Source organism: Mesoplodon bidens, assembly GCF_964165515.1.
Source record: "Mesoplodon bidens genome assembly, chromosome: 19".
NCBI lineage: Eukaryota > Metazoa > Chordata > Mammalia > Artiodactyla > Ziphiidae > Mesoplodon > Mesoplodon bidens.
Window position 1 is genome coordinate 44,977,559 of NC_138179.1, and position 26,428 is coordinate 45,003,986.

The 26,428-nt window shown below is 44.4% G+C and overlaps 1 protein-coding gene across 3 annotated transcripts in view; it reads right to left on the reverse strand.

The window, feature by feature from the left end:
* The window catches only part of B3GNTL1 (UDP-GlcNAc:betaGal beta-1,3-N-acetylglucosaminyltransferase like 1), a 118,215-nt gene that overhangs the window by 77,951 nt on the left and 13,836 nt on the right, over positions 1–26,428 (reverse strand). For 2 of the 3 annotated variants that reach the window (XM_081220637.1, XM_081220638.1), the window contains one exon: positions 19,938–20,002. In XM_081220637.1, the coding sequence (XP_081076763.1) occupies positions 19,938–20,002 (65 nt within the window). Of the gene's footprint in view, positions 1–15,076; positions 16,553–19,937; positions 20,003–26,428 lie in introns of those variants that run through there. The other variant, XM_081220639.1, reaches the window with a different exon arrangement.

The following is a 26,428-nucleotide window of genomic DNA, read 5'->3' on the forward strand; positions in this document are numbered from 1 at the left end:
TGGGACCGTGAGCCATGGCCGCTGAGCCTGCGCATCCGGAGCCTGTGCTCTGCAACGAGAGAGGCCACAGCTGTGGGAGGCCCGCGTACCGCAAAAAAGAAAAAAGAAAAACAAACAAACAAAAAGAATAATGATAGTAAAGATGATCCAAGATTCTATTTCCCAGATCCAAAATCTTGGAAATAGAATAGACAAAATGCAAGAAACAGTTAACAAGGACCTAGAAGAACTAAAGATGAATCAAGCATCAATTAAAAACACAATAAATGAAATGAAAAATACTCTAGATGGGATCAATAGCAGAATAACTGAGGCAGAAGAACGGATAAGTGAGGTGGAAGATAAAATAGTGGAAATAACTGCTGCAGAGCAAAATAAAGAAAAAAGAATGAAAAGAACAGAGGACAGTCTCAGAGACCTCTGGGACAACATTAAACGCACCAACATTCGAATTATAGGGGTTCCAGAAGAAGAAGAGAAAAAGAAAGGGACTGAGAAAATATTTGAAGAGATTATAGTTGAAAACTTCCCTAATATGGGAAAGGAAATAGTTAATCAAGTCCAGGAGGCACAGAGAGTCCCATGCAGAATAAATCCAAGGAGAAATACACCAAGACACATATTAATCAAACTGTCAAAAATTAAACACAGGGCTTCCCTGGTGGCGCAGTGGTTGAGAGTCCGCCTGCCGATGCAGGGGACACGGGTTCGTGCCCCGGTCCGGGAAGATCCCACATGCCATGGAGCGGCTAGGCCCGTGAGCCATGGCCGCTGAGCCTGCGCGTCCGGAGCCTGTGCTCCGCAGGGGGAGAGGCCACGACAGTGAGAGGCCCACGTACCGCAAAAAAAAAAAAAAAAAATTAAACACAAAGAAATCATATTAAAAGCAGCAAGGCAAAAACAACAAATAACACACAAGGGAATCCCCATCAGGATAACAGCTGATCTCTCAGCAGAAACTCTACAAGCCAGAAGGGAGTGGCAGGACATAATTAAAGTGATGAAGGAGAAAACCTGCAACCAAGATTACTCTACCCAGCAAGGATCTCATTCAGATTTGATGGAGAAATTAAAATGTTTACAGACAAGCAAAAGCTGAGAGAGTTCAGCACCACCAAACCAGCTTTACAACAAATGCTAAAGGAACTTCTCTAGGCAAGAAACACAACAGAAGGAAAAGACCTACAATAACGAACCCAAAACAATTAAGAAAATGGGAATAGGAACATACATATCAATAATTACCTTAAATGTAAATGGACTAAATGCTCCCACCAAAAGACACAGATTGGCTGAATGGATACAAAAACAAAACCCATATATATGCTGTCTATAAGAGACCCACTTCAGACCTAGAGACACATACAGACTGAAAGTAAGGGGATGGAAAAAGATATTCCATGCAAATGGAAACCAAAAGAAAGCTGGAGTAGCAATTCTCATATCAGACAAAATAGACTTTAAAATAAAGACTACTAGAAGAGACAAAGAAGGACACTACATAATGATCAAGGGATCGATCCAAGAAGAAGATATAACAATTGTAAATATTTATGCACCCAACATAGGGGCACCTCAATACATAAGGCAAATACTAACAGCCATAAAAGGAGAAATCGACAGTAACACAATCATAGTAGGGGACTTTAACACCCCACTTTCACCAATGGACAGATCATCCAAAATGAAAATAAATAAGGAAACACAAGCTTTAAATGATACATTAAACAAGATGGACTTAATTGATATTTATAGGACATTCCATCCAAAAACAACAGAATACACATTTTTCTCAAGTGCTCATGGAACATTCTCCAGGATCATATCTTGGGTCACAAATCAAGCCTTGGTAAATTTAAGAAAATTGAAATTGTATCAAGTATCTTTTCCGACCACAATGCTATGAGACTACATATCAATTACAGGAAAAGAGCTGTAAAAAATACAAACACATGGAGGCTAAACAACACACTACTTAATAACGAAGTGATCACTGAAGAAATCAAAGAGGAAATTAAAAAATACCTAGAAACAAATGACAATGGAGACACGATGACCCAAAACCTATGGGATGCAGCAAAAGCAGTTCTAAGAGGGAAGTTTATAGCAATACAATCCTGCCTTAAGAAACAGGACACATCTCGAATAAACAACCTAACCTTGCACCTAAAGCAATTAGAGAAAGAAGAACAAAAACATCCCAAAGTTAGCAGAAGGAAAGAAATCATAAAAATCAGATCAGAAATAAATGAAAAAGAAATGAAGGAAACGATAGCAAAGATCAATAAAACCAAAAGCTGGTTCTTTGAGAAGATAAACAAAATTGATAAACCATTAGCCAGACTCATCAAGAAAAAAAGGGAGAAGACTCAAATCAATAGAATTAGAAATGAAAAAGGAGAAGTAAAAACTGACACTGCAGAAATACAAAAGATCATGAGAGATTACTACAAGCAACTCTATGCCAATAAAATGGACAACCTGGAAGAAATGGACAAATTCTTAGAAATGCACAACCTGCCAAGACTGAATCAGGAAGAAATAGAAAATATGAACAGACCAATCACAAGCACTGAAATTGAAACTGTGATAAAAAATCTTCCAACAAACAAAAGCCCAGGACCAGATGGCTTCACAGGCGAATTCTATCAAGCATTTAGAGAAGAGCTAACACCTATCCTTCTCAAACTCTTCCAAAATATAGCAGAGGGAGGAACACTCCCAAACTCATTCTACGAGGCCACCATCACCTTGATACCAAAACCAGACAAGGATGTCACAAAGAAAGAAAACTACAGGCCAATATCACTGATGAACATAGATGCAAAAATCCTCAACAAAATACTAGCAAACAGAATCCAACAGCACATTAAAAGGATCATACACCATGATCAAGTGGGGTTTATTCCAGGAATGCAAGGATTCTTCAATATATGCAAATCAATCAACGTGATACACCATATTAACAAATTGAAGGAGAAAAACCATATGATCATCTCAATAGATGCAGAGAAAGCTTTCGACAAAATTCAACACCCATTTATGATAAAAACCCTGCAGAAAGTAGGCATAGAGGGAAATTTCCTCAACATAATAAAGGCCATATATGAAAAACCCACAGCCAGCATCGTCCTCAATGGTGAAAAACTGAAACCATTTCCACTAAGATCAGGAACAAGACAAGGTTGCCCACTCTCACCACTCTTATTCAACATAGTTTTGGAAGTTTTAGCCACAGCAATCAGAGAAGAAAAGGAAATAAAAGGAATCCAAATCGGAAAAGAAGAAGTAAAGCTGTCACTGTTTGCAGATGACATGATACTATACATAGAGAATCCTAAAGATGCTACCAGAAAACTACTAGAGCTAATCAATGAATTTGGTAAAGTAGCAGGATACAAAATTAATGCACAGAAATCTCTGGCATTCCTATATGCTAATGATGAAAAATCTGAAAGTGAAATCAAGGAAACACTCCCATTTACCATTGCAACAAAAAGAATAAAATATCTAGGAATAAACCTACCTAAGGAGACAAAAGACCTGTATGCAGAAAATTATAAGACACTGATGAAAGAAATTAAAGATGATACAAATAGATGGAGAGATGTACCATGTTCTTGGATTGGAAGAATCAACATTGTGAAAATGACTCTACTACCCAAAGCAATCTACAGATTCAATGCAATCCCTATCAAACTACCACTGGCATTTTTCACAGAACTAGAACAAAAAATTTCACAATTTGTATGGAAACACAAAAGACCCCGAATAGCCAAAGCAATCTTGAGAACGAAAAATGGAGCTGGAGGGATCAGGCTCCCTGACTTCAGACTATACTACAAAGCTACAGTAATCAAGACAGTATGGTACTGGCACAAAAACAGAAAGATAGATCAATGGAACAGGATAGAAAGCCCAGAGATAAACCCACGGACATATGGTCACCTTATCTTTGATAAAGGAGGCAGGAATGTACAGTGGAGAAAGGACAATCTCTTCAATAAGTGGTGCTGGGAAAACTGGACAGGGACATGTAAAAGTATGAGATTAGATCACTCCCTAACACCATACACAAAAATAAGCTCAAAATGGATTAAAGACCTAAATGTAAGGCCAGACACTATCAAACTCTTAGAGGAAAACATAGGCAGAACACTCTATGACATAAATCACAGCAAGATCCTTTTGGACCCACCTCCTAGAGAAATGGAAATAAAGACAAAAATAAACACATGGGACCTAATGAAACTTCAAAGCTTTTGCACAGCAAAGGAAACCATAAACAAGACCAAAAGACAACCCTCAGAATGGGAGAAAATATTTGCAAATGAAGCAACTGACAAAGGATTAATCTCCAAAATTTATAAGCAGCTCATGCAGCTCAGTAACAAAAAAACAAACAACCCAATCCAAAAATGGGCAGAAGACCTAACTAGACATTTCTCCACAGAAGATATACAGACTGCCAACAAACACATGAAAGGATGCTCAACATCTTTACTCATTAGAGAAATGCAAATCAAAACTACAATGAGATATCATCTCACACCAGTCAGAATGGCCATCATCAAAAAATCTAGAAACAATAAATGCTGGAGAGGGTGTGGAAAAAAGGGAACACTCTTGCACTGCTGGTGGGAATGTGAATTGATACAGCCACTATGGAGAACGGTATGGAGGTTCCTTAAAAAACTACAAATAGAACTACCATATGACCCAGCAATCCCACTACTGGGCATATACCCTGAGAAAACCATAATTCAAAAAGAGTCATGTACCAAAATGTTCATAGCAGCTCTATTTACAATAGCCCGGAGATGGAAACAACCTAAGTGTCCATCATCGGATGAATGGATAAAGAAGATGTGGCACATATATACAATGGAATATTACTCAGCCATAAAAAGAAACGAAATTGAGCTATTTGTAATGAGGTGGATAGACCTAGAGTCTGTCATACAGAGTGAAGTAAGTCAGAAAGAGAAAGACAAATACTGTATGCTGACACATATATATGGAATTTAAGAAAAAAAATGTCATGAAGAACATAGGGGTAAGACAGGAATAAAGACACAGACCTACTAGAGAATGGACTTGAGGATATGGGGAGGGGGAAGGGTAAGCTGTGACAAAGTGAAAGAGCGGCATGGACATATATACACTACCAAACGTAAGGTAGATAGCTAGTGGGAAGCAGCCGCATAGCACAGGGAGATCAGCTCGGTGCTTTGTGACCGCCTGGAGGGGTGGGATAGGGAGGGTGGGAGGGAGACGCAAAAGGGAGGGGATATGGGAACATATGTATATGTATAACTGATTAAATTTGTTATAAAGCAAAAAAATAAAAAAATATAGAAGTATAAAAAAAAATACCATGACACATTGTTGCTACCAAAATGTCCACTCTTTAAATCAGAATTATGTCTTTTAAAATTGCTACACATTCATTAAAATTTTTTGGAAAGACAAAAAAAAAAAAAAAAAGAAGTTAGTTCTCACTTAATTGATCTATAGATTCAATATAATTCCAGTCAAAATCCTCAGAGGGGATGTTGTGAAAATTAAGAAAATTACTCTGACATTTATATAAAAATGCAAAAAGATTTTAAAAAAACAGCCCAAAATATTAGGTAGATGAACAAGAAAACATATAGCATCAAATTACAGTATGTTCTCTAAAGCTACACTGTGGTATTGGCAGACAAAAGGACAGATCAATAACCCAACTGGACAGAACACACACGCCAGAAGCAGGCCACACGCACATTCACGCTGGGCTAAAGACAGCATGCAGAGCTGTGAGGAAGGACACAAATCAGCCAGGATGCCTGTACACTGGAGGGAGCACGAACTGACCAGCCACTGTGGGAACCCGGCAGCATCCACTGAACACGGGTACACAGAGACATCCCAGTTCCACCCCTACATGTGCATTTGTGTGTGTGCACCAAGATATATGCACAAGGATCTCTTGGCAGCATTGCTCAAACACCCAAATGTCCAAACGGCAGAATGGATAAACTGGGCATATTCATATTGTGGAATATTAAACAGCAATGAAAAGGAGTGACTTCTGCTCCACATGATTTAATTTACTGTAAATTTTACAGTAAATTTAATTTACTGTAAATGATGAAACAAATAAAAATCTGAACATGACAAGGACTGTCACCAGAACCACTTCTATTCAGTGTTGCATGGGTGGGGGTGGGGGTGGTGGCAGCGGTCCCAGCCAGGATAATGGGCCAAGAACAAGGAATAAAGGCCCACGGACCAGAGAGAAAGAGGCAGTCTACTCACAGGTGCCGTGGTCACTTCATAGTGAGTTCTTACCCCAAAAAACAAAAACAAGACAAAACAAAACTAGAACTAGTAAGGTAATTTAGTATATTTATAGCAATACAACTATAAAACTGGGAGATGACTTGCTAATACCATTTTCAATAACACCAAAACTCATAAAATACTTGGGAAGTATTTTGTTAAATTTATGTAAGACCTGTATACTGAAAACTACAAAACATTTCCGAGAGAAATTTAAGAAGGCCCAAATAAATTGAGGGATACACCATGTTTATGTATTAGAAGATTCAATATTAAGATTCCCAAACAGAACTATAAATTCAATTCAATTCCAATAAAAATCCAAGCAGGCTTGACAAGCTGATCTAAAATTTTGCAGAAATCCAAAAGACCTAAACAGATGGGAAAACAATTTTGAAAAGGAAGAACAAAGTTGGAGGACTTACAATACCTGATTTTTTTCAATAAAACGACATTGTAGCTTTATCACTACAGCTGCTACAGTAATCAAGACAGTATGGACTTGGTATAAAGATAGATAAAAAGAACAATGGAACAGAACAGAGAGTCCAGAAATGAAATGGATCTATATTTCTTTCAGTCATTTGATTTTCAACAAAAGTGCCAAGGTAATTCAATAGGGAAAGGATAGTAACAACCAGTTATCATAGGGGAAAAAATGATCCTCAATCCCTACTTTACATCATACCCTCAAATTAACTTAAAAATAGATAACAGATCTAAATGTGTAAGATAAAACAATAAAACTTCTAGGAGAAAATAGAGAAGAAAGTCTTGGGGTAGAAAACAATTTCGTAGGTTCTTAGATGGGACACAGAAAGCCTAATTCTTAAAAGGAAAAACTGGAAAATGGACTTTATAACAATTAACAACATCTGTTCATCAAAAGGTGGTTTTAGGAAATTAAGAAAATAAACAGGGTTTCCCTGGTGGCGCAGTGGTTGAAAGTCCGCCTGCCGATGCAGGGGACACGGGTTCGTGCCCCGGTCCGGGAAGATCCCACATGCCGCGGAGCGGCTGGGCCCGTGAGCCATGGCCACTGAGCCTGCGCATCCGGAGCCTGTGCTCCGCAACAGGAGAGGCCACAACAGTGAGAGGCCCACGTACCACCAAAAAAAAAAGATAAACAGCAAACTAAACTGGGAGAAAGAACTTACATACAGAATTTAGTTTTTATATCTAAAAACTCAATACTAAGACAAAGAACTTAATAGAAACAATAGTCAAAAGATTTGAACTGACACTTCACACAGGAAGATATATGCATGAGCACCCGAATAAATGTTCGACATATTTAGTCATCAGGGAAATGCAAGCTAAAACAATGAGATAGAACTACATGCACACTACAAAGGCTCAAATTTAAAAGACAATTCCAAGTGTTGTAACAATACAAAACTACTGGAACTCTCGAAAATTGCTGGGGGGAGTGTAAAATGGCTCAGTCTCTTTGCAAGATAGTTTTGAAGTTTCTCACAAAGTTAAATGTACATGTATTATATCACCCAGCAGTTCTATCTCTAGATATTTACCCATGAGAAATGAACACAAATGTCCATGGTAAGACTTGTACACAAATTTTCACAGCATCTTTACTCATAATAGCCAAATCCTGGAAAGCAATCCAAATGTCCATCAATGGATGGCTATATAAATAAACAATTTTGGTTTATCCATGCATTGGAATACACTACTCAGCAATAAAAAAAACTGAATTATTGGTATAAGCAACAACACGGATAAATCTCAAGAACATATGATGAGCAAAAGAAGTCAACCACAAGAATATATACTGTATGATTCCATTTATATGAAGTTCTAGAATGGGGGAAAAATCTCATCTGTCGAAAGAGCAGATAATTAGATTACTAAGCTAAAGAAATTACATGTGTAGTTGCTTCAGGGAGTGGGGGGATGACTGTAAAGAGGCATGTGGAAACTGTTTGGGGCAATGGAAACGTTCTAAACTTGACTGAGATGGTTTTTATATGTGTGTATACATTTGTCAAACTCATTGAATGTACACTTAAATGAGTGTACTTTATTATATGTAAGTAATATCCCAGTCAAGTGGATTTTTAAGGTATAATGTCTCTAATAAAGTAAATTCAGTATTTAGAAAAAACTTAATCTGACTTCACTCCATGATGCTTTTTGAAAATATTATAATTCTGGGTTTACTGCACAAGCTCCATAGCAGCAATACCGGAAATGTTCAGTATTATACATTACACAACATCGTCATCCTCAGAACGTACTGTTTTCACCGTTCTAAGTTCCCTTCTAGTCCCTATCTATACACATATATAATTTTTCTACAGCTATAATTATAGCATAAGAAGAACACAAAAATAACTTAGAATCAAACGCGCCATTTTACCATATACGCACAAATTCAAGTTGTGCATTTTCCTCTGCTGACAGCGCTTCCAACAGAACCCAGAACCCAAGTGCTGCCAACGCCCCACCCCTGCTTCTTGCTCTGCCCCAGCTCCACCCCTTTTCTTCCTGGAGCCCCGCCCCGCCCCTTGCTCTGTCCTGGGGGAGTGGAGGAAGGGATTACCTTCAGTTAGGAGAGAAGACAAAAATTCCCTCCCACCAGCAAGAGATTGGCAGGAAGCGGGGCGGAGGGAGTCTCGGTGGGAGGACACGCCCGGCACTGGCCCTGGTCCTGGTTCTGGTCCTGAGCCGGCCTGGGGTCCACCCGGAGCACATGCATGCAGAGCGAACCGCGCCCTCTCCGGGGTGGAATCCACACCACCTTTCCTTACAACCCTGCCTCCTCTTCTCTGCAAGCCCACCCTGGCTGTGGGCTCTGCAGGGCAGGCAGCTCCGACGTAGTGCCCACCCACCGGGGCCCAGGACACCCCGTGCAGGAGACAGAGAGACCTCTGCTCCCACAGCCCCCGCAGTTTGGTAAGACAGAGAGGGACAGCAAAACGAGCAGTAAGAGCCAGACTCCGCGATGGACAAGATGACCGCTCGGACCTCGGGAACACCATGGATGGAGCACCTGGGACAACACGGTCCAGCCCTGACCTACCTGAGAACCAGAACGTGGGAAAATGCAAGTTCTTAGGTGGAGGCCACCCAAGGCCCACGCAGCCCATGCTGACCGCCAAAGAACCACTTTGGAGCTCATTAAAGCCGAGTCGGTCGGGGAGCCCGGGAGTGTGAGTGCCTGCAGCAGCGGGCCCCAAATCTCCGTCTCCAGCAAGCTCTCTCCCTGGCCAGCGGTTTCGGACCCAGCGCTGGGAAGGAGCAGCAGAGCAAACACCCGGGCCCTCCCCCTTTCCTGAGCTCTGTACAAACAAAAACTCTCTCAAAAGCCCACTACTGTCTGAGGCATCATTCCTTTTTAAAAATCAAGTTTAGTGGCACTTAACAAGAGCAGAGCTTTCCAGGCACAACAGGTCACGGTGCTGACAAAAACAAGAGTGTGTGGCGTGCCGAGGGACTGCCCTCGGGGGAGTGTGAGTAGCTACGGTGCCGAGACGTCTCAGGTCTGACTTCAACTATTTTCTGTCTTTCCTCTGTTCAAAGAAAATCTTTCTGAACATGAGTGTTAAGAATAAGGACTATTTCTTCTTTCAAAGAGCAGGAGTAGAAGAGTCTACACACGTGGATATTTACCGATTGGCAGCTGCCATCAAGTAAGGGGTCGCCCATTCCTCCACCTCATTAAATTAAGGTCATCACCTGTTTCTTGAGCCTCCTTGGGAACGGCCACCACAAAAATCACATGGCCCTGCTCCTGAGCCAGCTGATACCCTCCAGGTCTTGGGTCTGAAACACAAGCCCATAATTTTTTTCTCAGGAAAGAAAAGGTGGGGGAGAGCAGAAAGGAAAGTGAGTGGTGTGTTTGGAGAAGGAGAGGCGGGCAGGGCTGGCCATCCTGACTGCTGCTCCCAGCATGGCCCCTGCAGGCAACAAACCTCGTGGGCTTTCAGGGCTGGAAGTCTGCAGCCCAGCTTCCACCATGCCACCTACCAACCCCGCGTACCACACAGCGGCATCAACACACTCAACTTAGTCGATAAAGTCTGTAAAAGAATTTCTACAGAAAACTTTGAATTTCCTGTCAATTATTTATTTTAATGGAGGGGGAATGTTTGTTTACCATGTTACATTGTTGAAGACAGAAGGAAAAGTATAACTTTAAAACGTGGCAAAATTGCCTTTGATTTTAAAACAACTGAAGTTCAGCTCAATTATAAACAAATTCACATGAAAACGCACAACCTCCTGCCCACCAGCAGCTATAAGACAGGGGTGAGGACTCAGGGACAGCGAGGCTGGCAGGGAGAAGGGACCTGGAGGGTCCCCAGTGCCCCATGCTCTGGTTCCTCCCGGCCTGGTTGCTCTCCTGGGGCTTCCAAGCGACCTGTCTCCTGCTTGAGGCGGCGGGGGGGCGGGGGGGGGCAACAGTACTTATCTGTGGAGCTGAAATTTCTAGGTGACACGCCTGGAAAAGCAGCAGCCTCCACCTGTTCCAGACCTGAATGCACAACATCTCTCAACTGTTTTCTAAAGTTGTAGCAGATTATCTCTAGCTGATACCAATATTCTTTTCTGAATGATCCCATGCTAAAATTGACAAGTCAAACATAAAAATCCGGTGGCCACAGGGAACAATATTCAATATGCTGTGATAAACCATACTGGAAAAGAATATGGATAAGAATATAAATATGTATAACTGACTCAATTTGCTGTTCAGCAGAAATTAACACAACATTGTAAATCAACTATACTTTAGTAAAGTTTTAAAAAATTAGGTGGCATGTGATGCAGAGACAGGAGAAACAAACTTCCTCACTCGGCTGGCAACATCTGCATTTGATAAGTTACTGGCCTGTACACCATTCCAAATATAGTGAAAATAACACTATTCAGTAGCCTCGTGGTAACCACCATGCCCCGTGGTCAAATGCTTTGCTCTCAAAAACCCTCGAAGTAAAGTGCGTGGTCTCATGTTCCACTCCCAGGAGGGACGTGGCGGGAGGCACTCAATCCTCCTCCTGCGGTCTCAACATTCCTCCCCCTCCCCACACGCGCAGGGAAGAACTGGAGGGGAAATAGAAACACAAACCGCTAATATCTACATCAGTCAATGCTTCAACTTACCAGTAGTTTGGAAAAAATGCCTAATGGCAAAAGAGGCCAAAATCACTTTTTCAGTCACCTGCAAATCAGTTACTTAAAAGATCCCCCTTCCCCCTCCCCGGCCTACCACCCAGATTCTGTGCCGGTTCCTTCTCTGATCTCACAGAGAAAAAAAGCCAGACTGCGGTGGGCACGGCATGGGGAGGACTCAGGCCTGACCCAGGCAGGACCCTGCTCTGTCCCACGCTTCCTTTTAGACCCAAAGGTGAACGGGGTCAGGGCAGGGTGTACAAGAGCCAAGAACACTAAGGTCCAGGACAGTCCCTCCTGAGAGCGAGACCTCCCCCCAGCGTGTCCAGGTGGCCGAGCAGCTCTCCCAGTTGTCAGGAAGGAGACTCCCCTGGGGCCTGGGCAGGCAGCCTGCGGGCACCCAGCAAGGGCAGCCTCCTCCGTTCCCCCAGCACCACGTCCTCCACTAGCCCCGACAGCCGGAAGCTGGGAAACTCAAGAGAAAAGCCCAGTGGATTCAACAGATCCCTGCTCGCATGTAGCGCCGTATCTTAGAGATCACCCTTCACGTGGATCTTCCTGCAGCCAGCTTAGGAACTGCCGCCGTGCCGGGCTATCTTCCAGGCGGGCACCCCCGTTTCTAACTTAAACACAGACGCCATCAGAGGTGCTGTGCTGCTTCTCCGCACTGTAGCAGAACACTGTTCCAGGACCCAAGACGGACGGCAGGCGTGGGTGGGCGGGCGAGCTCCCAGCCTCCATGGCCTCAGTGGAGCACACTTCATGGGATGACAAAACCTACTGGGTATAAACGCCTGCTTGGAGGGAAAAGTGGGGACAGTCCAGGAAGCTGACCCCACCATGAAACGAAGATGACTTTGGCAAATCTAAGTGTGTTGATAACACTCCTGGAACACAGAAGACCCGGGCTGAGCCTCACAGAAGCCTCCTGTCCTGGATGTGGTGAGGGAGGCCCCTGCTGCCCTCTGAGAGTCAGCATGGCCTAAGCCACCTTCTGCAGCCAGGCAAGCAGATGCTGTGCTGCTGAGAGAGCGAGTGGGGAGGTGACCACAGTGCTGCAAACACGGGGCCAAGACCTCGTGCTTGATACGCTCCAACACTGAACACATCGGCCAGCCCAGAGGGCAGCAGCAAAAGGCCACAGCTGCACAGGAGCTTGAGGGGAGAGCAGCCAGCAGCCCCAAGACTTAATGCATGCTCCAGGAGCCTACCGATCCGCAGACACCCTGGGGAGGGCTGGGGTGCCCAGGCGCACCAGGAAGGTCAGCAGATCTGCCGGGAGGACTGGGGAAAGGGGTAGCCAGACGATTAAGTTTCTCTTCACCCCTGAGGCTGGGAAAGAACTGGGTTTTGAACAGGTCAGAAACCCAGGACACCCGGAAGCAGGTCTCTCCCAGACCCAGCAGAAGCCACCCACCCGTGGATAAAAGGGCTCAGTCCCAGGAGTGGAGACCCCACACCTCCTGGCACACCTGCTGCCACAGCCCCCGGACGGTGTGGCCTGGCCTCCAAGGGTGCAGAGAGCCATAAACAAACAAAATTAACCATTAATGAGCTTACGAGGACCCAGGACACAGAGCGAAGTGGCAGCTCTCTAGAGCTGCCAGAGGAGAGGACAAAAAAGAGGAGCTCTCAAAGGTGTCCTAGAACACGGAGGAATGGAAAGCGTAACATCTAACTTCTATCAGCAACGGCGAAGATGAAAGGGGTGGTCACAGCCCACAACTGAGTAAGTGAACTGGAAGGTCGAAGTATAATATTCAAAGTTACAGAGAAACAGAAATCAAAAGGGAAGTGAGCAAACTGTAAGACCCAACATTCAAACACGAGAAGCCAAAAGAAGAAAACAAGCTAAGAGGAAGAAACTAAGAGCCAATATAGAAAAATTCATCTCATTTGAAAAAACCTTGAGTCTGTACTTTGAAAGAGCTCGCCACATTCCAGAAATGATTCCTGACACACACAGAAAAATTCCCAAATCCCAAGAAGATGGAAAAAATCTTATAAAGCTTCGGTAAAAAAAACATATTTTAAAAACCAGTAAGTTCCAGTTGACACAGAAAAAGCATGCAACAAAATCCAACTCCTGTCCACGATAAAAATTCTCAGCAAGTTAGGAACAGAGGATGACACGCAACATGAAAAGCTACTGCTTCCTCCCAGGTCAGGAGGAAGTGAAGATGCCTGCTCCACGTGCATGGAAGTTCCAGCCAGAGCAATAAGGCAAGAAAGGCAAATAAAAGGCCTCCAGATGAGAGAAGAAGAAATAAAACTGCTCCCATTTGTAGATAATGTGATTGTCCACCTAGGAAATCCTCAGGAATCTAATCTAAAAACCTAGAACCAGTGAGTTCTACAAGATCAACATATAAAATAATCACATATCTATATACTAACAATGAACATAGAAATTAGAGATATTATGTCCACAAACAACTGCTCCAAAGAAAATGAAGTATGTGGGTGCAAACTTAACAAAATATGTACGTGATCTGTATCCAAAAACCACAAAATGCTGATGAAAGAAATCAAAGACGACAGAAGCAAATGCAAAACACATTTTTAGGAAAGGCCAAGACACCCCCTTCTAAGTAGAATTTATTTCCTGATGATGGTGCCCAGATCACACAGCGTGGGTCCTCTGTCTGAAGGCCATAGGCCAGAGCCCTGCAGGCCCTCGTGGGAGGCGCCAGCCCCACTCTGCATGGGTTTCTTCTGGGGCAAATCCCTGTGTCCCTGAGCTTTGTGCTTTGCCTCCTGGGCTTGGAGGGACTGTCTCCGCGGACTTGAACTTCCCACAAGGGGATGGGTGTCGACCTCCCGCTCACCCGAAACACTGCTGACAGACACCTTCTGAGATAATCGGGATCTTTGTGTGACTTGCTTTCTCTCCAAAACAAATATCCTTGAACACATCTGGGACTAGGAGTGACACTGAGGTCACCCCGGGAGGCCCTTCCAACACTCTGGAGAGGCACTATTGGCCCCCAGGCAGCAGCCTGCAGGGCAGCTACTAAGAGCACACTCTCTGAAGGGCTGCACTACAGTGATGGGCTCTGCAAGTCAATCTGTAAACAGACTCAGAAACTCAGAACATCACTCTCCATGGAAATGACAGCCAACAGGATGGCTGGGTTCCAAGATAAGTATACAGAAGTATCTAATTCAATCTAACTGAACCATTTAAATTGAACACACAAACCCAAACTCCACTCATTCATTTAACAAGTATCTATTAATACCTACTATTTGCCAAGTTCCAGGTGCTTCAGAAACATCAGTGATAAAACAGGGCCTATTCCCTCCTGTGTGCAGCTGGCATTCTATCAGGGAAGGTAGACAATGACGATAATAAAGAACGCAGTATTGAAGGTGATAAATGCCGTGTGCAGATCTGAAGTGCTGGGGGTGGGAAATCCCAGGCGCAGGCAGGACCCACCACTGCACCGAGGGGTGAGAGCATCACTGAGAAGCCGGAGGGGATGGTGTGGTGGGTAAGGCAGGTGCATGAGAGAGAGAAAGGGCAGGGCCCGGGGGCGTGGGCTGCAGGAGGTGAAGCGGCCGCTCTCAGGGGAGGCTAGGGAGGCAGCAGAGGCACAGGGCCTGATGTCACCTGAGCTCTGGCTTTCGCTGTCTCCGTCTGTCTGCTCGCTGCTGTATCCCTTGCACCCGCTGCTGCACCTGGCACATCCAGGTACCGATTTGCTGAATGAATGAACTCCAGTCCCAGGGGCAGCATGGGAGCTGGTCTCCCCTGATGTTATCACTCCTGGTGAAATATGTTCTGAATCCAAACACGGGCACCAGACTGCATCCCAGGTGGCTAACAAGTCAAAATGCAACCTCGATGCCCCAGCAAAGGGGCCTCATGAACCCATTCTTCATGCAGAAATGGTCCGTTTTGATGCGCCATCTGTGGTCGTGCAGCGCTGGCATCACTCCCGTGCCGAGACAGAACACAGCGGGCACACTCGCACCCAGCCTTCACTGGAGACCACAGCCATCTTCTTCCCACACGTACACACTCAGGGGCCAAGGCCTGTCCCCCGCAGACCCTGCCACCATCCTCACACCCCGTGCCCAAGGAAGCCTGGGCCAAAGGAGAAGTCTCTACGGGAGCCCCCCAGACACGGAACGCCTCCTTTGTCAAGTGACCAGAGGGCATCGTCAGGGTTGGGGCAAATCAAAATCACAGGCACCCAAGGGGACAGTGAGGGGAAGGCAGCACCGCTTCTGAGATTTCTGGACAGAGACACTTGGCCCAACACCGTGACTCAGTTTTAAGGGCATTCTACAAAAGTGCCTGGGAATCTTCGAAAACATCAAGAGGAAGAAAGTCAGGGAGGGGTTGTGGAATGCTCCAGAGGAGGAGATGAAAGACTTCCAGGTAAAGGCAACATGGGTTCTGGGGCCCTTGAGTGAAACGTGAATGAGGTGGGCACTAGTATCAGCCACCTGTCGGCGAGACATTCCTGCTCTGGGTCGGAGACGTTCTTCTTTACAGGAAACACACACGGAAGTGCTCCGGGCTGATGGGTGCAATGCTGGCCTTCAAAACAAGAGTTTTTGGTACTATCCCTGCCACTCTTCTCAAAGTTGTAAAAAGGAAAATGGGCGAAAAGATGTAAACACGTGTCACAAAAAGACGAAACTCACATGGCCAGCTGACGTGGAGTGAGGCTGACCACAGCTCGAGATCAGGGGGCACAAATCAAAGCACAGAGGGGCTCCACTCTGCTCCCACCTGCTGCGCAGGATTTAAGAGCCTGAGGACACCCAGTGCTGGGGAGGCTCGGGACCCACGATGACCTGCCAGGACGGACGGACGTCTCCAGCCACAGGACAGCAGCACAGCTCCTCTCCCACAGTCGAACCCGCCCATCCCGAGTCCTGGACACTCACTTCTGGGTGTGAACACACGAGGAACTCTCATATGTGTACAACAGGGGGTGCGTGCAAGAACATCCACAGCAGCTGTTCACAAGGGCAAGAGCGTGGAAACGGCCCGGGTGCCCGTCAGTAGGAGCATGGGTGAATACACGCAGTGTGTTTGCCCAGTGGAGTGTTGTACAGCAGATGAATGAATGAGCTGCAGACAATAGAGAAACAGAATGGAACAGAAAGTCTGGAAATAAACCTACACTGATGTGGCCAGTTGATTCTCAACAAAGCACGGGGGCAATTCAAGTGAGAAAAGAAAGTCTCTTCAACATTGGTGCAACTTAATATTCATATGAAAAAATTAACGCCTGCTTCTTACCACACGAGACACAGAAATGAACACAAGGTGGATAATGGGTCTAAACATAAAAGTAAGAAAACAAGAGAGTAACTTTTTTATGGCAAGCAGAGACTCCTCAGGGAAAAAAAATGTAACTATAAAAGAGAAAAATCAATAATTTGAACTTCAACAAGACTTAAAACTTCTGCTCATCAAAAGACAGCATTAGGGCTTCCCTGGTGGCGCAGTGGTTGAGAGTCCACCTGCCGATGCAGGGGACGCGGGTTCGTGCCCCGGTCTGGGAGGATCCCGCATGCCGCGGAGCGGCTGGGCCCGTGAGCCATGGCCGCTGGGCCTGCGCGTCCGGAGCCTGTGCTCCGCAGCGGGAGAGGCCACAGCAGTGGGAGGCCCGCGTACCGCAAAAAAAAAAAAAAAAAGACAGCATTAAAAAATGAACAGGCAAGCCACAGACAGGGAGAAAATACTCAGAACACATATCTGACAAAGGACTTGTATCCAGAATACACAACAAACATTCACAACTCACAAATAAGACAAACAACCCATTTTTTAAAAAATAGGCAAAGATTTGGACATCTCACAAAAGAGGATTTATGAATTTCCCATAAACCAATGAGAAGGTGCTCAACATCACTAGCCATCAGGGAATGTAAATGAAAACAAATGAGACGCACTTCACATCTGCTAGAACGGTTGAAACCAAGGCTGACCCATCAATGTTGGGAGAAGTTGGAGGGACACAGAGCGGCCATACTGCGCCTGGCAGGTCCCTTCACCTGCGATTCCTCAACTCCGCCCCTTGGTATCTTCCCAAGAGAAAGGGAAACACACACCCACAGAAAGACTTACATCAGGATGTTTATGGCACTTTTATTGAAATAACAGGGGACTTCCCTGGTGGTCTAGTGATTAAGAATCCCCCTTCCAATGCAGGGGAAGCGGGTCCAATCCCTGGTCAGGGAACTAAGATCCCACATGCTGCAGGGCAACCAAGCCTGCGCGCTCTAGAGCCTGCGTGCCACAACTACTGAGCCCGTGTACTCTGGAGCCCGTGCGCCACAGCTAGAGAGAGAAGCCCGTGTGCCGCAACTAGAGAGCCTGCATGCCGCAACTAAGACCCGATGCAGCCAAATAAATTAACTAATTAGAAATAAAATAAAATAACCCAAACTGGCAACTGCTCGAATGTCGACCAGCAGTAGCACAGAAACTAACTGCAGTAGCTTCACACCACGGGTTAAAGCACAGAGCGACCCACCACCCCTCACAGTCACAGGGGACCATGATGTGGCATGGAAGCTAAATGCAGGTGCTCACACCATGTGGCTTCACCCACGCTGTCTGGAAGCAGCTCTGGATGACGGAAACATCTTCCGCCCTGACTGGGCTGTTAGTTATAGGGGTGTATACAAGTGTCAAAACCCTCACATTGCTCACTTTGCACACAGTTTTCACACTGAAATCTTGCATTTCACTGTATATAAATTTTACCTCAATTTAAAACAACGGAATGAACTATAATGATGTGCAACGACATGGATGGACCTTAACAATTTAAGTTTAAAAAATTCAAAAATATTATATACAGCCTGGTACTCTTTTTATAAAGTTAAGCACAACTAAGAATTTTTAATTGATTTTTCTCAGATTTGCATAGATACCAAAACGTTCAGCAGGGGGTGAGGACAGGGCGCTGTGTGGCGGTTGCCAGGAGCAGAAGTCAGCATAACCAGGTCGGAGCCGGGAGCTCACGTTAACCTCAGACAGCAGGCTCACAGGTGCCGAGCATTATCAAAATAAACATGCAGGCACAGACACAGACACAGAAGCAAACAACAAGACGGATGCATGGACCAGTGACGAGGAGGCGTCCTGAACCCAGGGTCAGGGTTCATCCAGTTTTGTGCTCCTGAGACCCTGGGACCTAAATTCACAAAGAGGAAGAGAAATCACCATGGAAACTGGAAAACAACGACGATAACTAAAATTTCTGCTCAGAACTTATGGGACACCCCACAGCTGTCATGAGAAGAAAACGATTGCCTTACATTGCACTTCAGAGAGGGGAGAGGATGCAAGCAAGGAGCTCGGGGTCCAAGTTAAGGTCAGAGGTCGAGCACCAGGATGAGCCCGGACACAGCAGAAGAAACAAAACCACAAAGATGGAAAATCAAAGAAACAAAACATATAAACATAGAGGAAAAGGAGCCCAAAGGGCAGTGGTCAGACAAAAGGAGTGTAGCCCCACCCTGGAGGAGCCCTGCACCCCCAGACCTGGAGCAGCGCCTCACCCCCAGACCTGGAGGAGCCCAAGGGAAGACTGCATACAGATAAATGCTCTCAGAGTGCCTTAAAGTCACTAAAAAGAAAATCTATAGTTGAGTATACACTACACATACAACTATGTGTTCTTTTTTCACCCATCATAATCATTTGTCATGTTATTAAAAATTCTTTATGAGCATTACAGTAATTCTCTCATACAGATTGACCACAATTCACTTCACTGTTAATCTACTATCCAGTATTAACTTGTTTCCATTAACTAATTTTCCATCATTATAAATAACACTAAAGCCTCTTTGTACATAAATCTTTTTCAGAATTTCAAGGATACCTAGAAGTGAAATTCAGGGTCAAGGGCACAAGCGTTTTTAAAGTTCTTAATACAAAATGCAAACTTATGCTGTCAATGTTACCAGTTCACATTGCATTTCCAAACACTGAGTATCTACATTTGTAGAGAACTTTGTTAATTTGATTTTTTAAAGTAGTATCTCAGTTCATTTAATTTGTGTTTGATCACAAACGATGTAACATCTTTTAAAGGTCATTGTTTGCATGTCTACCTCTGAGAGTATCGACTCCTGTCCTTTCCTATTTATCTACCACTCATTTTTCTTTGTGTCTTCTCACCAACTTGCATGAATTACTTCTATTTAAGGCTATTAATCTTTTAAGCATTGTATTTGTCAACACCTTCCTAGCTTATCTTCACTTTGTTTATATGTTTCTCTGCTGCGCAATTTTGTGTTTATATGTAACCCTATTTATCAAAAATCATTTCCCTCATTAGGTGCTACAGCAATTAAACAGCAACAACTTATCAACCTTAAAGGCTGATTGTAACATCTTAGAACAATGATTTTCAAGAACCACACTAAAATGTAATACCTCTTAATTATTCAAAACATATAGTCACACATTTTAAATAAAACAAAGAGTTACTTACCGAATCCAAAAAGCAAAGGTAAGACCCTGAGCTCTGTGCTATTGCTTGATTTTTAGAATATCCGACTGTTTAAAAAAGAAAAGGAAAAGCTCTTTTAGAATTCAATTTTCAATGGATTCTCTTTCATAAAATTCAGTGTGATGCACACAGTAGGAAAGCTAGGAACATTCTGCACCACCAACTAAAAAATCAGGCTGCTTTAGAAGAAACTGATGGAGTAAGTATAATGATAAGGGACGACAGTCCATCCAGTACCAGTGTTAAAGCAGGATGTGCTCAGAGGAGGAAAATAAAGTCAGCAAACATTTATCCAGTACAGCACTAAGCTAAACCCTGGGGAATACTTTTAAAAAAACAAAATTACAATGTCCCTGAATGGAAGGACTTGAGTAGAACTGGCAGGAACACTTTCTATAAAGTCTCTGTTGATAAAAGTCACGACACGGTTACCCAGCAGTTGGGGCCACATACACACGTGCGATCAGCTGGTAGAAGCTCACTGGACTGGACACTCCGTGGGCAGTTACCTGAACACATATTTCAGTGATGAGTTACAGGCCCTGTCGGTGTCCACTGTTCCTGCACATACTGGGACCCCCAGCTCTTCCGGGAGGTACAGACCCTACTTCACCAAGACATGACCGGCACAAGAACCCGTCTTGGGATGGAAAATACACCACGCGTATGAAAATACACAAGGAGGATGGACAATCCTGGCCGCACCCGGCGTGGGTGCCCCTGGCACCGCCGAGCACAGGGAGCAGGCACCATGTGGGGACGGCACACGGAGCACAAAGGCAGCAGATTCACCTGCGCACCTGGAAATCAGGGAAGCGGTTTCCCTTGGGGAGGGGGGCTTCTGGGCCGGTGATGTCGCTCTTCATCAAGGTGCTGGCTGCACGGTGTGTTCAGTTTGTGAAAATTAATTGAGCTGTACAAAGATGATAGGTGTACTTTTCTGTATGGATAGTATATCTTAAGAAATGTTTTAGAATCCTTGCCTTCAGAGATTAGAACTGAGTTGGAAGGAGAGGTAACCGACAGCCTATATTAAATGCCAAATGAACGGTGGGAAGCTCTAGGGAGGCTTATGGAGAGAAGATGAGACCACGGCAGAGGGGGCCAGAGAGATGACGTGAGTTTACAGTGAGAGAATGGGGTTCTGAGTGATGAACCGGGCAGTGAGCAGCATGGGGCGCACCGCAGCTTTCAAGGGAGGGCAGCCAGGATAAGGCTTCCGAATAAGGAACAGAGCACAGAAATGAACACACAGCAAGCTCGGTCTACATGCTGAGGGCGGGGCAGGTTAGAGGAGGCACTTAGTCCAAAAGAGGGGACCAAGGGGCCTTCGAGGGGCACAATTCCCACCTTCCCTAGAAAGGAAATTCTGGTGCCTGAATCGTATTACAGAGACACTTAGATTTGGTGCCACAGAGGAGAGTCGCACAAAGCGGAACAGGTGTGCGCAGAGTTAAAACAATAAATCCCTCTTACTCAGAGCTGAGACCACCCGAAAGATGTTGGTCCCAGGGGACACCAGCAAAGTGTCTGCCCCAGGCCTCACCCCAGGTGCTCCCCAGTTTTCTGCTGAAAGGGGAACAGGGAGAGAAGGCAGGTCCCTCCTGTCACTCAGCCACATTCTGGAACAAACCACACTGCAGCCAGAAGTAGGGACCTCTGGCCTTCATGCAGGGTGTCAAAGGGTGTGACCCAGAGCAGTGCCTTTGGCTGTTTTCACACGAGGTAGCACCTTAATTTCCAGCATTAATCCTAGAGCTTGGCCAACCCAAACCAGTTAGCAGGACAGTCACAGATGTCAAAGAACCACAGGTATAACAAGCAAGAGAAGGAAAGGCACACAAGGGGAGACAGGGGCCTGGCTCCTGACCCCTGGGGATGGATTAGCAACTATAGGTAAATCTCCATCATCACCACAAAGCAAGGCAGGCCCAGAGAAAAGAGCTCATGGAATCAAAACGAAAAGGAAAAGACACACTGAAATTAACAGGAGCTGTGTTTAAAAAGTGGTTTTATTAGTGTTGGGTTTTAGAAGGGGAAAAATCAAACCCAAGAATTTGGGTAATGAAGGAAAATGCATCTACTAAGGAAGCTGAAAGTTTCTCACGATGAATCTTGTGTTTGGCAAAGATAAGGAATTTGCTTTAATATTATTGCCTTGAAAAGTCAAATGTTTGTGCCAGGGCCTGATGTTTGGGGAGGTCTGTCCCTTTGTGAGGGGAGTCGGTTGTCATGGCCACAGCAGGAAAACTCCCGCCTCGGTGCGATATTAACATTCCTTACTCTTGGAGAGAAGAGGGTGGGATTGTGTTTTATTTCAATTTTAGCAAGTGACCACATTATTAAGAAATGTTTTGCTCTATTATGATATGAAATAATAGTAAATGAATCTTAACCCAATTTAAATACCCAACACTCCTGAAAATAGACACTTTGGATCTACATTATCCAATAGTCGATATAACATATCCTATTTAAGAAAATATTGTTCTAGGAAAATATGTCCTTTCTGACATAATCCAAATTAACTGTTTTATTAATGTGTAACACAGGATTCCCATGAATTCGCTTGCTTTATCCAACTTCGATGAGACGGCAGAATCATTTCTTCACAGTGTTACAATTTACTTTTTTATTATTTATAGAATACATACAAATATGATATGGCTCAAGTTTTATATCTACTCTATAAAAAGTGTTTTATGAATGATAAAACTTGCTTTTAAAGTGGAGATTAGACAAGCAATTGCAAGTCATCAAAATGCCTTTAAATTACTTTTGTTCAACTATGGAAGATGCGAAACATCTTAATAAAAGAATATTTTGAAAGGTTGCTCATAGTAGTTTCAAAAACCACAATCTGTTTACACACATTTCAGAAGCAGGTTGAAATGGATGTCGCACAATAACTGATTTATAAAAAATTTTCTATTTCAAACAGACTAAAGATAATGAAAACAAGAAATAATTTGGGGGAAGATACTAAAAATATGCATGAGATGAGGAGGAGGAGGAGGAAGACAATAACAGAACAGCTGCTAAGACCTCTCAAGGGCCCACCGTGTGTGGCCTCCTCTGGAACCCGGCACACATCAGCTTGTCTTACGCCCTCCCAACATCCACATGGACACCTACTGCTACAGCCTGTTCACAAAGAAGGAAATGGAGGCACGGGGTGGGTGCAGTGGACCCAACCCCGCAGCGGCTCCAGAGCCCCCTCGCTCAAGCACCTGCCCCGCCGCCCATCCTCGGCACCTCAGATGCTGCACCAGAAGGCAGGACCATGTGCTGCCCTCACCCACGACAAGGCACCTCTGCATGGGGTCACTGTGCGATGTCAGAGAACACGGTCTTTCCACAGGAACCTTCTAAAATAGCAGGGGAAAAGCTTTCTTCTTTTAAAAGACCAAGATTTTAAAATTATTTCTGATTTAAAATTTTTTTCTAAAATATTTTATACAATTTTCTGCTTTCCTAAGTAGAGTGCACTGGCTGCTGTTTGTGAGGAACGCAAAGCAGGGCAGGGGAGCACTTTCTGGGAGAGAAGTCTCTGCTTCATTCTCTGAAGCCCAACTATTTCTTAGCTCATTTTCACCAACATCCACCCTCTACTTGCCCCCCTTCCAAAAAAAAAAAAAATGCTGGCAGGAAGCTGCAAAAAGTAAAGTGAAGGGCACCTGCCCTGGCTACCCTCAGTGGAAGGAGATGCACTTAAGCCCCTCGTGGAGAAGCACACTATCTTACTTGAGAACCAGTGTTCAGAGATGCTTAAATCTATTTGAGGGCGGGCCCCAGAGAGCTCTGATCCCAGCTGTGCCATCGAGGGGGGCAGTGTGAACTCTGAGTAAATCAGGACTCAGGCGAGACCCACGTGAGCTTGCAAGGTGCACCAGCAAGAATCAGCAAGTGAGACCCACTGAGTCCCCCGACCACCCAACACCAGCAGAAAAGAGCAGAGAGAAAGCGGGAAGATGAGAAGGGGTCTTGGAGGACAAGAGGCATCTAGAAAGAGTAGAACTGTCTCTCCCACTCACACCTCTCCCCTGAGAGCTACGCTGAATGCTTCAATCCTATGCCACAACCCTACTGACCCACCCACCCACCTGGAAAGGATCTGAGTAGCTGTGAGCCTTTGTTTTGGCAAGTCATCCGCTGGGTCCGAACAGGATCTCGTAGCTGACCTAACACCCCCCTGGATCTCATCTGAGGGGTATTCCAGAGGGATCTCAAACCTTCAGCTGTGTCGGGAGCTACAAGGTTCCCTTAAGACCAAGCTCACTATGGAGGTGAAGCTACACCATTCCTGAGGATTTTAAAGGAGTGGTTCTCAACCCTGGATGCGCCTCAGTATGTTTTGGGAAGCTTTTACAACCCGCGTGCCATGGTTGCACCCCAGACCAATTACACGAGAACATCTTAGGGTAGGACTCAGGCACCAGGATTCTTAAAGCCTCTCCAGGCAATTCTAACATGCTACCAAAGTTGAGGACAACTTTTTAAAGAAAGACATGATTCCTAAAACCTACAGGAACCTGTCCACCAGCCAGTCTTATCATCTGCCCTGCCTCTACCTTCAACCCCACCAGCCACGGTCTCATCATCTGTCCTGCCTCCACTTTCAGCTCTAGCAATGTGTGCAGGCATATTGTTTTCAAGTCTTATATGAAAACTGTAAAGTCAAACTACTGGAGGCACACTAGATTACAATTAAAGCTAAATATGCAAAGTGAACCATTTTTACAGAAACAGAGGATGAATGAAGAAACAACCACAACTTGACCCAGCATCATGAAATTTCAAAACTCAAAACACAAAGAGAAAAATCTTAGACACTTTCAGAAAAGATGCCTTTAAAATAATAAGAATCAGACTTACATAAGATTTCTTACTAGAATCAGGAGATACCAGAAGATAATGAAGCAACTCCTCCAAAATTCTAAGGAAAATTATTTTGCACCTAGAATTCTATACCCAGACAAACTGCCAATTGAGTAAAAGTACAAAATAAAGACATTTTTAGACATGTAAATACTCTAAATATTTTACCATACACATACCGGATATGAAAAAATTACTTGAAGAAGTACTTAAGAGAAATTTAAAAGGAACATAATTAAAAAGAAAATTAGGGGCTTCCCTGGTGGCACAGTGGTTGAGAGTCCACCTGCCGATGCAGGGGACACGGGTTCATTCCCTGGTCCGGGAAGATCCCACATGTCGCAGAGCCACTAGGCCCGTGAGCCATGGCCACTGAGCCTGTGTGTCCGGAGCCTGTGCTCCACATCAGGAGAGGCCACAACAGTGAGAGGCCCGCGTACCGCAAAAAAAAAAAAAAAAAAAAAAAAGAAAATTAAATAAAATAAAAAGAGAAGAAAAACAAAACCCCCAAACAGTGGTGCATGCGTATACAGTAGAAGGGAATAAAGCAGATTTTTTAAAGGCTCCATAGATTTTGACACCTGGGAATCCCCTCAGTGTGCAGCACGGGGTTAGCAGCAGATTTATTTCAGTTCCTCCTCCAAGTCTAATCCACTAGGTGGTCTGCAGTGAATAACAGTTACTTAAAAAACCATTAGTGCTGTTTTTGCAAGGTTTAAGCTGTTGGAATCAACTAAGTCAAGTACATAAAACAACAAGAGTTACAGAACAGAATGTAAAGATTATAAGCCCTGACGATATAGATATCTTATGACAAACCAAAACTCTGAAGGGGGAAAAAGGAGAAAGGGAAGTGTGAAGTACCTACACTGGGCTAAATGTTTCCTCTTTCATAGCAAGTATCAACTGACACTGTGAGTTAAATAAATCCAGTAGGAACTAAAAAACACTGGTTGCTCCTAGGGCGTGGAGCTTTTACATTTCATTGCAGACCTTTCTGTATGCCTGAATTTTCTTTTTTTTTTTTTTTTTTTTTAACCACAAACTGGTATTAAAAAAGAAAATCTGGGGGCTTCCCTGCTGGCGCAGTGGTTGAGAGTCCGCCTGCTGATGCAGGGGACACGGGTTCCTGCCCTGTTCCGGGGAAGATCCCACATGCCGTGGAGCGGCTGGGCCCGTGAGCCATGGCCACTGAGCCTGTGTGTCCAGAGCCTGTGCTCCGCAATGGGAGAGGCCACAACAGTGAGAGGCCCACGTACTGCAAAAAAAAAAAAAAAAAAAAAAAAAAAAAAATCTGTAATTAGTCAAAGTAGACATTTATTCATGAAAATAAGTAAATGGTCTTCCTGTCATCTAAATGCAGGCTGTGAGGCTAGTTTATATGGGAGGTTGAGACAAAAGTGGGCTGAATTGTTCTACACAGTTATTGCTCTCATGAAGCTACGTCAGCAAGTCCGAGACCTTCTGCTCTCACCCCTGAGCCAGACATGTAACCCACACAAAAAACTACAGACCAATGTTCCATATGTATATAGATATAAAAATCTTAAGAAAACCGAATAATTGCATTGTATGAAAATACTATAGTGTTATGG